We start from the raw sequence: 16,738 nt of genomic DNA, 5'->3' as shown, positions 1-16,738 counted from the left end.
TAGCATATATTGATTTACATTCAGTCTTCATAGTTCTCTCTCTGGATGAGGATGGTATTTTCCATTTAAAGTTTATTGGGATTGCCTTGAATCATTGAACCGCTAAGAACCAAGTCTATCACAGTGGATCTTCATACAATTTATTGTTGCTGTGTATAAAGTTTTTTTGCTTCTTATTTCACTTAGTATTAGTTCTATGAATTCTTGAGAAAAAAGGTCTCAAGTCAAATAGTGCCTTTAGGAGAAGTACAAGTTGAAAAGTGGAGATGGAAATAGACTCACAATCTTTTTATATGTGGAGGGAAGTCCCAGTGAGGAAACTCCCTCTACCAATGCAAATAGTATTTGCTCTGTATTTACACTTAGAAGTAATTGATCCATCCAGGGTCACACAGTCAGCATGTATCATTGGTAGGACTTGAATCTGGGTCTTCCTGGCTCTGAGGTCAGCTAACTATGCACTGTACTAAGTTGCTTTTGTGAAGACTGAGGGAAGCAAAGAGAAGGATGAAGAACAAAGAGAAGGGAAGGAGAGGGGATTCCCTGATCTAAAATCTAATATGGTCCTTCTCTGGGCAGTGGAGGCCCCAACTTCCAGGGCAATATCAGAGATGGTTTGATGGTGATTATCATCCATGGTTCTGATCTCTACAAAGGGATTCCTCACCCTTTCATTGCTAACAAGGCATCAAGAATCGCAGAAGGCACATCCTCCCTGCTTGACCCTTCCCTATTGACTTCAAAAAAATTTTGTTCAAGGTTGACTGGCCTTAAGGGGGCCTCTCTTGTGACTATGCTGAGGCTACCAGAAAGGGCTGGGGCAAAACTGAAATAGGAACAGGGTAAGAAGAAGAACTGCCAGTCCTACTATGGGCCAACCTTCAGGGATGAGACCTGCCCCATACTCAGCCCTAACCCTGAACCCCTTAAGCACCGAGCACATCCTATACATGAAAAAGAAGCTAAATCTCAGAGTAAAAAGCACAATTGGATGATGAGTATTTTATAGTGTTTATCAACCAAAGTCCCTACCTAAAAATGGCCAAGAGAGCTGGCTGGCTCTTGTATTTTCATCTTGTCCCCTTGCTTCCCAGAAGCCAGGTGTGCATACATGGTAGGTCATCTGGAAATATTTGTTGGTTGATTGAGTTTAATATAAAGTAAGCTCCCTGAGGACAGGAACTGCTGTTTGTTTTAATCTCTAACATCTAACACATAGGCAGAGGTACTGGGTTTGAGTTCCCAGAGGGTGGAACCTATCAGCGTACGCCAGCATCTTTTCTGTAACTCACAGCCTTCTAGAACTGTCTAAAGAACAATTGCCCAGGGTCACTCTTGGGCACGTAGATCAGCAGTGGCAGGATTTGATATAAGAATTTCCTGTCTTCGAGGATGTCTCTCTCCCCACTCTGCCTTGTAAATCATATTCCACAATTTATTTTCTCACAGTTTCTCACAACATCCCTGTCACTGATTCTATAGCTGTTCTAAGGAAATCTGGCATGTGATAGGCACTTGATAAATGTTTGTGAATAGAAGTTCTGGGTTCAAATTCCTTTTCTGATGTTTAGTCCTTGTGTAACTTTGAACAAATAACTTAATCCCCAGCCTCAATTTTCACATCTGTATAAAGGAGGGCATTGGGCCAACTGGCTCCCGGGATTTCTTCTAGCTCTAAAGCTATGATCCTAGGAATAAATGGATAGTTTTCCAAGAGCACATTGGAAAATCTTGCTCTGAAAGGATCCATGCCCCTTGTTGATTTAATTTCTTCTTTCTTCTCTCTCCAGTGTCCTCTGCAAGCCTGGTGATGCTCAGACTTCACATTTTCTGTGCATATCAACAAGGACCCTATTTCCACACCATTACCCAGCTAACCATGGCATCAGGGCAGTTGTTATCGAGAAGCACAGGAAGCTGATGGGCAACGCCTCACGGACCGATTTCTCTCTCTTCCTCCTTCCAGGGCTTGGCCTGTGGCTCAGCCACCCGATCCCTTGATGTGGAGGATTTGGGGAGAGCACAGGGGTCGGGGCTCTGACCAGAGACTATCCCGTGCCAGCAGCTGGGATTTCCCTGCAGTATTGAGTTCATGCATCACAAAGATGCTAAGTATTCACATGCATTCTAGCAATGAGGAAAGAGGAACAAGGCAGGAAAAGCTGCTTGCTCAGAGCCACAGAAGAGGAAGATGGATTTCTCCGTTGCCTTTTAAGTTATGGTCCTTCATTGAACAAACTGACGGAAAAACAAAAACAAAAACTTGAATCTGTTACTGAAGTCTCAAGATGAGGAAACATGTGCGTTGAACTGAGCCAAACACAGTGTAAATATCGGCAGACTCCCTCTCCCCACCGCACCCCCAAATGATTCCAAGATTTCTTTTAAAGAAGTAAATGTGTCCAATGGTTGTAAACTATAAACCACTGTAATCAAGTGCAATTCCCTTAAAGTTCCCCCTCCCCCTACACCTTTCTCTGTACATAATACTAGATGGTATTTTAATTTTTTTTTAAGGTCAGAACCAAGGTTTTAAAAAAAATCACTCCCATCAGAAAATAGCCCAAACCTGGATTTAGGGGTGCCAAGACATTCTAGAGAACTTACCCTCTTCCCTCCCTTTGATCCCCCAGAGCTAAGACTGGTGATTGAATGATTCTTTGTAAGGCTGCAGGTGACAAGTCACCTGATTGGAAGTCACATACCCAGGTCCCAGGGAGGGCTGGGCCTAGGGTCAGAGTACAAAAACGCAGCTCCTGGCAGGGATTGGGGATTTGGGCCAGGAACCTCAAGAAACAGAAGGGTGGAGAGGAACTGGATGTTGGATCTCAAAAGCAAAAGCTGACCTTTCAAAGTCTCCCATTAAAACATTTTATCTTAATGATTCCTTGCCCAAAGAGCTTCCAGTTATGACCTTGACGCTCCTTCCTCCTTATGCCATTCAGTACCTAGTTTCTTCTTCCTGTTTTCCTGCTCTGATCTCTACTGGGGAATTTCAGAATCATGGATTTGAGTTCATTGGTGTGCCACATGGAGCTGTAGAGGGTGGGAGTGGGAGGAAGGCCAGGTTCCCTGTGTTATTCAGTCTCTAGGTATGGGGCCCTCCAAGTCATGTTTACATTGTCTTAGTCACTGGCCTTACTGTTAATGAAGATTTTGTTCCCACAGTAGAGCTCAGAAGCTTCGAGGGGGGTCTGGCCAGGGTAATGAGCCATTGCCAAGAGTCCCTCACAGAGGTGCCTAAGCTTATTCCTTTCTCCTGTTCCAGGGACAGTCACACAAGTGGAGGGCAGGAAATAAGCCAGGGCACTTCCAAAGCAAATCGAACCAACTTTAGAGATTTTGCTTTATAGGAACTTAGGAAAACCAAACCAAACCCATAAGCCAGTTTGGGATGGTGGAAAGAACAGTGGTTCTAGAGATCTAGATTCAAATCTTGCCACCCACACTAACTGGAAAACTTTTTACAGGTTGTTAAAATTTCCCTGGGTCTAAGTTTCCTCATCCATAAAATGAGGATTTTTAGCTGGTCCTTTTTGGGTCTAGATATGATTCCATAGGGGACTGGAAAACTTCATCTGAACCATTTGCTCCAACACCTTGTCAACCAGCCTATCAAAAGTTTTTCCTAGGATAATGAAAAGTTTATTTGTATTTCTTGTCCTTTCTTTGAGCCTTTCCTGGTGGGAATGCTAACATACAGCAAACAGATCAAGAGACAACTTGAGAAAGAGAGGGGCAAGCCTTGATATTCCACCATCAGGAGACTTAGCTCCACAGATAATCCAGGGCCAATGACTATGGAGAAAGATGATGAAACAGGTCTCTCTTACTGAGTTTTTTTTTTTTTTTTTTCTATCTGTAATGCACAGTTCACATGATAATTTGCATTGATAACTTCTGCATGTTGAGAACAGAGGCTGCTTTTATGGACATTATAGGCAAAGTGAAATATTTACCAATACCTCTGAGCATATATACAGCCCAATCCTTAGGGAACAAATAGTTTGTTGGCCTTCTGTCCCTGTCACCACGTAGGGAATTCCTGGAGAGAGAGGTTAAGGGATATGTCAGGTATCACATAGCCAATATATTTTAAAAGAAGGACTTGAATCTAGGTTGTCCTGGCTATCTATCCACTGTGACCTACATATGTGACTCATGGTGACACATTGTGCTTTACAGTGTCCTGGCACATAAGGGGTACTTAAAGAATCATCTTACAGTGGAAAGATCATTGGCACTAGAATCAGATTCCCATAAACCTCTGAAACTTACAAATCTTGGAGAAGTCATTTAACTGTTTAGCCTCAATTTTCTTATTTGTTAAATGGGAAGGTTGGACTAGATGGTGGTTTCTGAAGTTCCTTTTGGCTCCAGATTTTTGACACTCAGGTCTAACTCTGCTGACATTGAGCAACTTTGATTACGTTCCTTAATTTTTAAGCATCAGTTTCTTCATCTTTAAATTTTGGTGGTTGGACTTAATGACCTTTAAGGTCCTTTCTGCCTCTAAATCTATCCAAAGACACAACCAGCTTCCCAGCTTTTGGGAGGTAACCCTGAGATCAGAACTACTTCATTTTTAGAATGGCAACTATTTACTTTGTTGATTTTTACCTGTGTACAATTGTATGTGCCTCCAGGGGAAGGAAACCTGAACAACTTTTATTACCTGATGGGAATATCCCAGGTATCACCTAAACATCAAAAGAACATCCTCTTTTACTGGGACTGGGGAGCTGTTTTCTATTATGCTCTGCCTACCTTCCTTCCAACATGTTTCGGGGCTCCCCTCGTTACTTTCATACCCCTTTCCTGGGACTCCTGGTTTCTGAACAAGGTCAGCCATTCATCTTGTTGAAAGTAGGGAAGGAATTCCAACATTTCATAAGCTTATTGAAAAGACAACCATAGAGGTAGGAGGGACCTTTAATGTCATCTAGTCCAGCCACCCTCATTTTATAGATAAGGTAACCAAGACTCAGAGAAGCTGAGTGTTTTGCCCAAGGTCACACAGGTAGTAAGTGGCAGAGCATCTGATATCTGAACCTAGGTCTTGTGACTCATTGGCTAAGACTCAATTTAAACCAGGAAATGAGAGAGGAGAAAACTAATGAGAAAATGGAAGGGAAGAAACTGCAGAGAAATGGAGAGAAGGAAAGTGGTGATGAAATGGAGAGAAAGAAACTGACAGGGAAATAGAAACTAATGAGGAAACGGAGAGAAGGAAACTGACAGGGAAATAGAAACTAATGAGGAAATGGAGAGAAGGAAACTGACAAGAAAATAGAAGAAAATTGATGAGGAAATGGAAACTGATGAGAAAATGGAGAGAAGAAAAATGACAAGAGACATGGCGAGAGAGAAACTGATGAGGAAATTGAGAGAAGGAAATTGACAGGGAAACATTGAGAGGAAAAATGACAAAGCCCCGCAAAAGACATTTTCTCACTTCAAGTTATAGGTAATAGGAGGAGGGATGGCTCCAAGTCCTAAGAGTAGAGAGAGCAGAGCTCTCCCTGATATGCTTATGAAAACAGCAGTGTCAGCCTTCACTTATCTCCATGTTGCTGATCCTCCAGGTGGATAGTCTGGGACAATTTTAAAGCTCAGGCTGATTTTTCCCTGGCCTCCTAACCCCTCCCTGCCACAGCCTGTACTGACTACCACTCCTGCCATTGTCTGTAATCTTAGAGAATGCTGCTGACTCATTTGAATATCAGAGGGCGCCAACCAGAATCAGGAAAGTAAATCAGCTTTTAAAAAAAATCATATAATACATTCCAAAGTCAAATAGAGAGGCTTATTGGATTTTATCTTCCATTAGCATAGATAATTGGGAGCCATTTCTCTTTGTTTCAGATTCTAGGATGTAGAGAACCAATTTGAACCATTCTGTGGTTGAGTTCCTCAGTGGGCAGGCCTGCAGGAACTGTGTAAACAAGATACATATTATCCAAATAGTTTTCTTTTGTGTTTCTTGACTGGCAATTTTGTGTCATTGAACATGGAAATTTAGAGCTGGTAGGAAACTTGGGAAGTGGAGAGTGGGGAGGTGTGTGTGTGTGTGTGTGTGTGTACGTACGTGCAAAGTGCAGAAAGTCATCTCGTCTGGCCCTTTTATTTTAAAGATAAGGAAACAGGCCCAGAGTCAAACAGTGAATTGCCTAGCATCATGAAGCAGAAATTAAGCTTTTCTCTTTGGACTCTTGAATCAAGTGGTTTTGCTGCTTCTAATAGTGATGCTTTCAAAACTGTCCCAACCTATCAAAAAGATAATCCTATTTATTGGTACAGTGCTCAGCAGATCATGTGATTTCATTTCATCCTAGTAAGATGGATAAAAGAGAGATTAGGAGTGGGGGACAAAGATCAAGTAAGAAAGGGAAAGAATTGCCTAATGGCCAAGTGCCTTAAACTTGTACTAAGGGGTAAAAAAGCAAAAACAAACCCAAAATGAAATGATGGCCATGTGATTATATAAACTCACACATGGAAGAGCAGAAGTTCTTAAGAAGGTCTCAGAGAAGCACTATTCTCCTTCTTGAAAGGAGACAAGAGGCAAGAGAACATGTCAATAGAGACTGGTGTCCAATGTCTATTAAAAGAAATATTAGAGGTCATTGAGGCCTCTGCAGATCAGAAATTATTCCAAAAAGACATCAATCCTGGTTTGTTCCAGGGAATAAAATCACTGACCCTGATTCTTATATTCCTTGTGCACTGGAAATATATTTTGTACTGCAGTCTATGTTATTTCCCTAATTGGTTTTTAATTCTCAACCATGTCAAACTTTCATGAGAATCCATAATATTTTTTAGTGGGGGGGGGGGGGGGAAGCACAACATATAACCTAAGCAAAAGCAAGAAGTTAGCTCTGCTGAGTGGATACCAAAATGACAGTGGTCATTAAATACAGGTTCCTATATTTTAGGTAGAGAACTGTTTGCACACAATCAAATGAGTCTTTGTGTTCACTGGGTGTGTATAAAACATAGCTCTATCTATTGCATAAAGTTTTCTAAAAGACAGAATAAATTAAAAGTAGGGAAGACAGAATTAAATGAAATATCAAAGCTCTTTGATTGTGTGTGTGTGTGTGTGTGTGTGTGTTTATGCCAGCAGCCTATACTATCTAGACACAATACAGGTCATAGGCACTCTTAATGCTAGTGAATGCTATTCCAGATTCCAAAAGGCAGCCTTGCTACATAGCCTTCTGGGAGGATGATACTGAGGAAGAAAATAGACCAGCAAGGAGCTGGAATCCAAAATCTGCTCAAAAAAATCTCTTAGGTTGGTATGTCCTTTGTGGACATATCACATATGTCCATATAGAAATTACTATGCCAATCCAGACTTTCCAAATACTCCAACAAGTCTATAAGTTCACCCATGGAGATATCACTTCCAGCAATAGATCACAAACCTGCTTAGCCTGCATTAACTCTTGTTCATTCACTCCCTTGGGTTCCCTGCAGAGGGAGCCAGCTAGGATGCTGTGGACGTTGTGGGACATCCAGAATACCAAAGGCAACTAGAAAATGTCCATCAGCCATCCCTGTTTTTTTTTTTTTCCCAAACTCTTTGTCTACTTGTGCATTCCATGGATGGCATCATTTATTCTTCTTCTTCATAATTCTTTATTTATAATATGCAGGGGCTTCTCATATCTGCCATGTGCCTTTTGCTTTCTGGCTCAATTTTACTTTCTGGCTCAATTTTAACTTGTCCCTGGAAGAACCTAATTATTAGAAAAGGATGATCTTTCTCTAGAATTTGATTTTTTCCCCAAAATTATATCCAAATAGCTAGGAAAAGAAGGAATGAGAGAAAATCAAAGTCAATTTAATTTTTATATTTTCAAATAAATAAAAGGACCCCGAGTTATTGTAAGAGTTTTATGTGACACGCATTTGTTTACAGAAACATTGTCATTGGTTTGTCATAAGAGGACTGTGTATCTCTTAGTTTTAGAAAGTTATCTGGTGAAAAAAGATTCTTTATATAAATATCCCCTACAATGGTAAAATGGTGTTATCCAAACTTTTGGATTTTGAAATTTAGAACTTTTTTCCTTGAAGGTATTAAAAGTAATACTTTGTTTTTAATTTTGAGGGCATATAATTTTATAATGCCTGATCCCAAGCCAGCATTATTTTTTTTTTTGGAGGTAGGAAGATGCTGAAAGAAAAATGGAGAGAGGAGGGAGGAGAGGGAAGAAAGAGAAAAGAGGGGAATGAAAAGAGCCTGGAGGTGGATAGAAGAAAAGGAAGAGGCCATGCTAACCCTTTCTGTACCTCTTCATCAGAATTATATTTTCCTTTCCAAATGTCATAATTCTATCTATTAATGGGAGTACAGGGCTTTCTGGTTATCAGAGGTGGGATTCATAGGATCATAGACTTAAGGGTTTGCAGAAATCTCAGAAACCATCTATTATGACCTCATTATTTTACAGATGAAGAAATAAGGCCTGGAGAGGGAAAAAAAGGTCAGGGTAGATTTTGAATTCAGGTCCTCTGCCTCCCAGAGCCAGGTCTGTTTTTACTCTATTCCACTGCCTTTAATATGGTAACCTTTTCACACTTATCTCCAAACCAGATTCTTCCTTTGAATGATCTGGCTGGTGAGTGCTTCTCTGACAAGCCTTGACCTGGAACTTCAAGTTTCAGGATTTCTTTCTGTCTCTTGCCCTTCTTTATTGTGCTTGTATAACTTCATAACTTCCACTCAATCCAGATGATGAACAAGCTGATTTTCCCTTTCTTTTTATTTGTTTTTGTGCAAAGCCCAATTTTGCTTTCTCAAAAAACATTCTCATTGTTTTATTTGTTATGAGATAGACACATCCAGAAAACATACAATAAATAACAAAAAGAGGGCTGTGGGCTTCTTGTTCATTATGGGACCTGCTGTTATTAAAAGCAATGTCTCAGAGAAACTACAAAACAGGAATAAACATATTTGTGCTCAAATGATTCATAGCATATAGGAACCAGCACCAGAATGCTGAAAACTTAGTGATTTTGTTGCTCACAGATATAAAAAAGAACTGGCTTCACCTAGCTTTTTTCTTCTTTTTCCTAAGTTTATTTGTAAACAAATTAAGGAGTATTATGGGAATTAAGGATGGTGGAGAGTAAATTGTCCTCACAACTTCTGTAAAATTTTATTAGGTGAAATCCATGAAAGAGTTTTTTAGGGACCACAGCCTAACAATGAAAAATTTACCAGATCTTAAAAGGGATTTTCTAACTTCAGATCAGATACTAACTTGGGTTAGGGCTTTATTTTGGGTCAAAAGGATAGACTTAATTTTCACCTAGCATATTCTATTGGCTTTTGTTGTTTGTCTCACTGAGTATACTGATAACCATCCCTCTCTTATGCACTAAAAGAATTTAAGTGTATCTATAAGCAAGAGAACCACTGATTCTTTAGTTTTCTAACCAGCACAGAAGTGGTCACTCTACAAATGTGCCCAAGAGTTACTCTAACAAAGACAAGACTTCCAAAAGTTTTCTAGAGATAGAAAATGTCATAAGCAAGGAGAATTCTTTTCCATTCTTAGAAGTCATTCAAGAGGTGGTTGGACAATAAAAAAATAATAGCTTGAATTTATATAGCACCTACTATATGCCAGGAACTGTGCTAAACACTTTACAAATATTCTCTCATTTGATCCTCACAACAACTCAGGTAGGTAGGTGATAATGATATTCATTATCAGCATTTTACAATTGAGGAAACTGGGGCAGGTAACTGCCAAGTGACTTTTCCAAGGTTACTCAGTTTCTGAGGCTAGAAACTTCTTAACTTCAGGTTCAGTATTCTCGAATCAATCAATAAATGAATGAATGTTTCCAGTTTTATTTAAAACCAAACACTTTCCAATGTGTTTCCAGAGCCCATGCTCTGGCTCATTGATTGTTCTTCTAAAACCATTCCATAAATCATGTTGAGACATAATGATATTTGGTCTCTAGGTCTCAGGACCCTCAGGTCTAGGTGACGGACGAGTCACTTCCCAATCCAGATGTCACTGGAACTGAACATAAAATTCCAATGTGCAGGGCCCCATGCTCCAGATGAGTAAGGGGCAGGGCAGAGCATGTGATATTTGTAGTCTGAAACCGACGAGTTCCCTCTCTTCCCAAGTGTCATTATGTTTGTCAGTGGAGGGTAATTTTCCTGTTTCTCAAGGACTTTTAATCTGTCTCTGATTGGCTTGCAGGAATTGTTTTACGAGCCAGAGCTGAACTGCCACAGATAGGAGATGTGGTTTGCTGGGCAGTAGTTTAGAAGGCAGGAAATTGCTTTACGGAGCATGGACCATTCACCAGAAACACCTCTGGGAATGAAAAAAAAAAGGAAAGAAAAATAGGCTCCTTGAAGGAACATTCATGCTTCTGGTACTTGTTTACATCAGCAGCAATCCAAGTTCCTGGTTACACAACATGGCAAGGTCACTTTCTATGGGGATCTTTGCCTCAAAAAGAATAAATACATTCTTCCCTCACTTGGAGAAGGGTTAGCAGACATCTTAGGTTTGGAAGTGACTCCATGGTCTTAATGTTGCATGAATAAGGACAAAAAATAAGGTAAGCTGAATATCCATAAGCACCACAGTCCCATGAACAGGAGTATTGGAATCAGATCAAACTAACTCTCAAGAGCTGATTGTTAAATTTTCAGTGTGATCATTTACATCTCAGAAATTGGCATATGCTTCGTTGTTGATTGCTTAGACTTAAGAAAGTAATGGATAAAATGTTACTAATGCAAATTAAGTTTAAAAGTGTGTTGTGAATATTTTTTTTCTTTTTCAGAGAGATGATTGTTAAACATTTACCAGCATACATACCACTGCCCACAACCATACAGAAGAGATTGCAGAAACAATTAAGCACCTACTATATACCAATATCAAGTTAAACATTGTTACAAAGCCAAAATCAACTGCTCTCAAGAAAAGACAATATGTCCTTAAACGAATAAATAATAAACAATACATTTACGACTATGGCAAGGCTGCGGGGCTGTGATGACTGTCCTCTCTTTCTTTCACAAAAGGATCTTTTGGATCCATGAAGCATTGGGATTTAAGTTTAGTTATGGGGGACCCTACCTCTTGAGAAGATTCATTTTTAGATGGCAGAGTAAGAAGAATTAGAATGGTTGAATTATCTCACCACTCTACTTGAAAGGGATATGTATATATGAGTGTGTACATGAGTTGATGTGTATATGTGCATATGTATGTGTCTGTTATCTGTGTATGTGCATGTGCTTATGTGTGTATTGTGTGGTGAGTGTATTTATGCTTGTGTGAATTTGTATGTATGTATGTTGTGTGTTTGTATTGTATGTTGTATGTGTGCAGGTATGTACACGTATGTGGATGCATGTGTGTGAACTTATGTGTGTTGTTTTCTTTGAGCACCAGACAAAGAAATGATCAAGAAGTACAAGGAGAACATAGAGTAAATATATTTTTCCAACCCAGCTTCACATAAAAAGAATCAGAAACTTTTAGCCACTAGGGAAGTGTTCCAGACAGAAAAGCCAGCCCCAAAGTGATATCACCAACATCATTATAACAACTGAGATTTATATAGCATTTAAAACATACCAGGTACCATACTAAAGGGATTGATACTTAATTATCTCATTTGATCCTCTTAGCTACTCTAGGAAAATGGTGTTATTGTTATTCCCTTTTTATAGATGAAGAAACTGAGGCAATCAGAAGTTAAGTGACTTGCCCATGGTCATACAAGTAGTAAGTATTTGAGACTGACCTTGTCTACGTCACATAGCTGCTATAGTTTTCAGATATCTTACAGTGTGGTGACCAAGGACAAGCCCAGAACTTGAAGCAAAGTGTTATATCAAGGGAAAGATATGGAGACCTGCATCAGTGTTAGCCAAAGATGCCTAGAACCCTTAGTTGAGCTACTGGGACCCAGAACTGGGGTTTGGGAGCCCGAAACCAGGAGGGCAACAATTTGTCCTGCATCAGACCACACTGTCATTGACCTTTATAGGAAGGTACAGCCTAATAGAAGGAAGGAAGGAAGGAGAGAAGTAAGAAAGGAAGAAAGAGAAGGAAGAAGGGAAGAAAGAAGGGAAGGAAGGAAGAAAAAGAAGGAAGAAAGGAAGGGAAGGAGGAAGGAGAAAGGAAAGGAGGGAGGAAGGAGGAAGGAAGGGAGGGAGGAAGGAGGAAGGAAGGGAGGGAGGAAAGAAAGGTGGGAGGAAGAAAATAACATTGTTGCTCAATGGGAACTAGCCAGTTGGGTGCCCAGTGGAGCAGCTACAACTACTCACAGATTGTTGTGTGTCCTTTGTTCTCAAAGATGATCAATGACATCAGGAGAGTAATGTCTTGACTTACAAGTGAGTTGGATTGAAGTGAAGCTAGGCTATGCAAAGTCATCAACCTCACTTCCAGCCTGAATAAGGTTCACCATTCCTTCCAAAACTGTACAAAATCTTCATTCAGGAAGCAGGGTTAGAAAAAAATGAGTAAAGATAAGAAAACATTGTGAATTAAAAATTGTTATGGAACCAGAGAGAATTGAGACACAAATCTAGAAGATGACAATAACTCAACAAAATCTACAAAGCAAAGCCTCAAAGAAAGTCGTCTATATGCCATGGTTTCTATTGGAATTCCTGGAAGAAAAGAAGCAAGAGTTTAAAAATAACAATATAAGTGAAATCAGGGCTCCACAGGAAAGAATTAGGAGAATAAATAATTTATTACACAAGATGCAAAACTTTATTCAAATAACAGATTCTTTGAAAACTAAATTGGTCCAGACTGAGAGTAGTGAATTCCAGAAACAATTTTAAAAATAGAAAACAATTAAAAGATTGGAAAAAATATTGGAAAACATAAATTATTTTAGTGACATTCTGATAGATATTTAACAACAGGTTCTCCAGGAAAAATATACCCATAGCACACTTTTATTATTTATTTATTTTAAATGTATATTTTATTTTCCTACAGCTTACATTTATTAAGGTTTTCTATTTCTTTTATTTATTTTTTCATCTAAATATATTTCCATATTTATCATGCTGTGCAGAAAATCAGATCAAAAAGGAAAAAAATGAGGAAAAAAACAAGCAAGCAAACAAAAACAACAAAAAAGGTGAAAATACTATGTTATGGTCCACATTCAGTCTCCATAGTCCTCTCTCTGGATGCAGATGGTTCTATCCATCACAAGTCCATAGGAATTGGCCTGAATTACTTCGCTGTTGAAATGAACCAAATATCACAGCTGATCATCACATAATCTTGTTGCCATGTATAATGATCTCTTGGTTCTGCTCACTTCACTTAGCATCAGTTCATGTAAATCTCTCCAGGCTTTTCTGAAATCATCCTGCTATTATAGAACAATAATGTTCCATTACATTCATATGCCATAACTTATTCAGCCATTTCCCCATCTAGTTACATTTAAAGACAATTTTTGACTTTTTTTTGCATGGGGAGGGGGGTGGACTGGCATCAGACAATTGGGTTTAAATGACTTGCCCAGGATCACATAGCTAATGAGTGTCTGAGGCTGCATTTGAACTTGGGTTCTCCTGACTCCAGGGCCAGTGCTCTATCCACTGTGCATCTATTTGCCCCTGAACAGTCACTTAAAATTTTTTTGAGTTCCAAAAATTCTCTCTCTTCCTCCTTCATCTTCCTTCTCCCTTAGATAATAAACAATTTGATACAGGTTATAAATGTCCAATCATCATAGTTTTTAAGTTTAATCTTCATTCTTAATATTTTCTTCATCGCTTAAGTTTAAGCAACCATTTAAGCAATATATTCAACCTGACTTGTACTATTTGTCAATTTCTGAAGTGTAAGTGCTTATAGTGAAAATTTAATAATCAGATATTGATTGGGTTTCAGTATGACCTCCTGGACCATCTGAACCAGCAGAGGGAATATCACATGGCTGAGATAAAAGATTCATAAAAAGGATTAAAGTTTGAAATGCACAGTTACCAAAAGCTACAATTAATATTGCAAAGAGAGTGAGTGTGAGGGGAATGGATTAAGAGTCATATTATGACTCTAGAAGAGAGAATGAAGTTAACACAGTTCTGCCCCACACAAGTCAAAACATCACCCTCATGATAATGGGATGGATGAAGGACAGAACAACAACCACTACTACATCAACAACAAGAGTTCTATCTGGAACAGAGTCTGTTGAAGAGTTAATCCTTCTCACTTATACTCAGAACTTCAAAACTGTTCAAGGAAGCAGAAAATAGCAACTTTCTCCTCAACTCATCAAACGGAAATGAATTAAGGAATTAAGGAAATGTATACATAGAGTATACATTTTCCCTCACTGGAGATTTCATAGCAAAGAAAGGCTGGACATTGATATTATTATTATCAAGTGTATCTGGGAGAAAGTAAAATTAGATAATTCAACAATACATGTCAGACTGTGTGCTAGGTCAAAAAGCTTATGTCCTCTTGGGGGAATGTTATCTTTGCAAATAAGTAAATATAAAGCATATACAAAGTGGTTTAGGAGGCCCTAACAATTCAGGAACCAGGAAAGGTCTTTCCTAGGAAATGTCACTTGAGCTGAGACTTGAAAGCAGCTAGGAATTCTAAGAAGTATGAGTGAAGAAGGGGAGTGGCAAGCATGGAATAGGCACACCTGGTGTAAACATAGAGGAGATACAGAGTTAATGAGAAAAGTCAGAAAAATCATTTATGCTTTAATTACAGAATTAGAAAGAAAAAAAAACTTTGAAAAACTTAAGAATTTTAGTCAATGTAGTGATCAATAAGGACTCCAGATGACCGATGATAAAAGTATGTTTTCTGCCTCCTAAGAATGAAGGAATGGACTAGGGATGCAGAATAAGACATACATCTTCAGACTGGGACATTCTGTGGCTTTGTCTGCCTCAGTGGTGCTAGATGCCACAAAGGAAAGCTTTGAATCTGAGTTCAAGTCTTGCTTCTGAAATTTATACTAACTTCACAACTTCAACCAAATCACTTAATCTCTGAATTTTCTCCTCTGCAAAATGGAGATGATAATAGTTACATTGTCTATATTTTATAGTATTGTTGTAAGGAAAGAACTATATAAACTTTAAAGTATCATATAAATGTGTACTATTGGTATTTATAGTGACGTAAGATTTTTAGGGGAAATTGTTAGATGAGAACGCAAATATGTATGTATATGGTAGGTAGATAGATATTTTGTTTTTATCATTTCCAGGAGTAGTTGGTTAAGCATAATCTTCTCAAGGGAGAGATAAAACTGAATCTTGGAAGTGGGGAAGGAGGAATGTGATATCTATTTGAATCAGGTTGGGATGAAGTGTGTAAAATTGCATTCCCATTCAATAAGTGAAAAGACTGAGGTCCATGTTTTAAAAAGTAAAGGAATATGAAAGAGAAAGGGAGCAAAGAATAAGAGGAGAATGAGAAGGAAGAGAAGTCAATTCAAACTATAACTATGTCCTAGGTATTGTGTAAGCCCTGAGGATACCAAAAAAAAAAAAAAAAAAAGGCAAAAATATTCCTTGTCCTCAAGAAGCTTACATTCTGAGGGGTGTGTGTGTGTGTGTGTGTGTGTGTGTGTGTGTGCATGGCAGGGTAGCAAGAGAAGGAGAAGGAGGAGGGTGTTAGAGGAGAGAAAGGAGAGGAAGAGAACAGAAAAGGAAGTGAAGGAGGAAGAGGAGAATAATAGGAGGGGGAAGGAGGAAAAGGAAAAAGAGAAGAAAAAAATCCATGTTATTTCCAGGTGGTACAGATGTGGTCTGGTTTTCAGCTGGCTGACTTCAAAGTTAAATCAAGGTGGAATATCCTACCTCTAGTCTCTGAGGTGAATAGAAGGAGACCTCCTGAGGCCGAAGCCAACAAAAGGAGACAAGGGTAGAGGAGGGTGTGTATGTGTGTCAGGAGGAGACCCTTTGGAAATGGGATTATGCAATCACAGGAATGCCCAAAGTGGGTGGGCCAGAAGACTGACCTCCTCCTCACCCTTCAGGAAAGTGCAGTCCAGCTGACACCTGCTGAGACAGGTACCTCCCATTCAGCCATTGTCTAGTGTTTGCAGAAGAAGATCTGGGAACTGCAGAGAGTGTATGGGGATGGGTCACATCTAGGTGAGCCTTCTCTCGGCACCAGGGCATTAGCCCAGAGATAGGGGCAGCCGGTCCTGGGGAGAATTTATAACTCTGGATTTCAAGGACTTATCTTAAACAAGCTCTTTTTTGAATTGCAACTTGCTAAGGCACTGGGGGGCCAAAGACTGGAAGGGGGAGGGGAAAGACTTAGGCTTGGGAGTGGGGAAGGAGGAATGTGATATCTATTTGAACCAGGTGGGGATAAGTGTGTAAAATTGAGCATCCTAAGTTAGTAGTGCAATATTACTTATCCCATTGGTGAGGTTCATCCAGAGGATGGAATTACTAGCCACTAGAGCTGTATAGTGTGCTACCTTAGGAGGACACTGGGTAGACATTTGTTAAGCATTTTGTAGAGGAGATTTCCAGTTAGGAACAAATTGGACTAACTGGATATTGAGGTTAGTTCCTCTTCTCTGTTGGTGTTATCTAGTCTGCTCAAGGAACAGCTCAGATCTCTTGGATCCTGTGAAATATATGAGATGCAAGGCTGGAGCAATGGTTCCTGACCACAGATGACAACTACGTTGAGACCAGTTTTTCAAG

General features: G+C 39.4%; 1 protein-coding gene across 4 annotated transcripts in view; it reads left to right on the top strand.

Annotated features, from left to right (window-relative positions):
* Nucleotides 1-11,026, top strand: part of HNF1B (HNF1 homeobox B) — an 89,942-nt gene extending 78,916 nt beyond the window's left edge. For all 4 annotated transcript variants that reach the window (XM_031967567.1, XM_031967566.1, XM_031967565.1 and 1 more), the window contains 2 exons: nt 1,791-3,822; nt 10,837-11,026. In XM_031967567.1, coding sequence (XP_031823427.1) covers nt 1,791-1,811 — 21 coding nt within the window. In that variant the 3' untranslated portion in view covers nt 1,812-3,822; nt 10,837-11,026. The remainder of the gene's footprint in view (nt 1-1,790; nt 3,823-10,836) is intronic.
* Nucleotides 11,027-16,738: the final 5,712 nt, after the last annotated feature.

Source organism: Sarcophilus harrisii, chromosome 4 (genome assembly GCF_902635505.1).
Source record: "Sarcophilus harrisii chromosome 4, mSarHar1.11, whole genome shotgun sequence".
NCBI lineage: Eukaryota > Metazoa > Chordata > Mammalia > Dasyuromorphia > Dasyuridae > Sarcophilus > Sarcophilus harrisii.
This window is presented reverse-complemented; position numbering and strand designations above follow the sequence as displayed.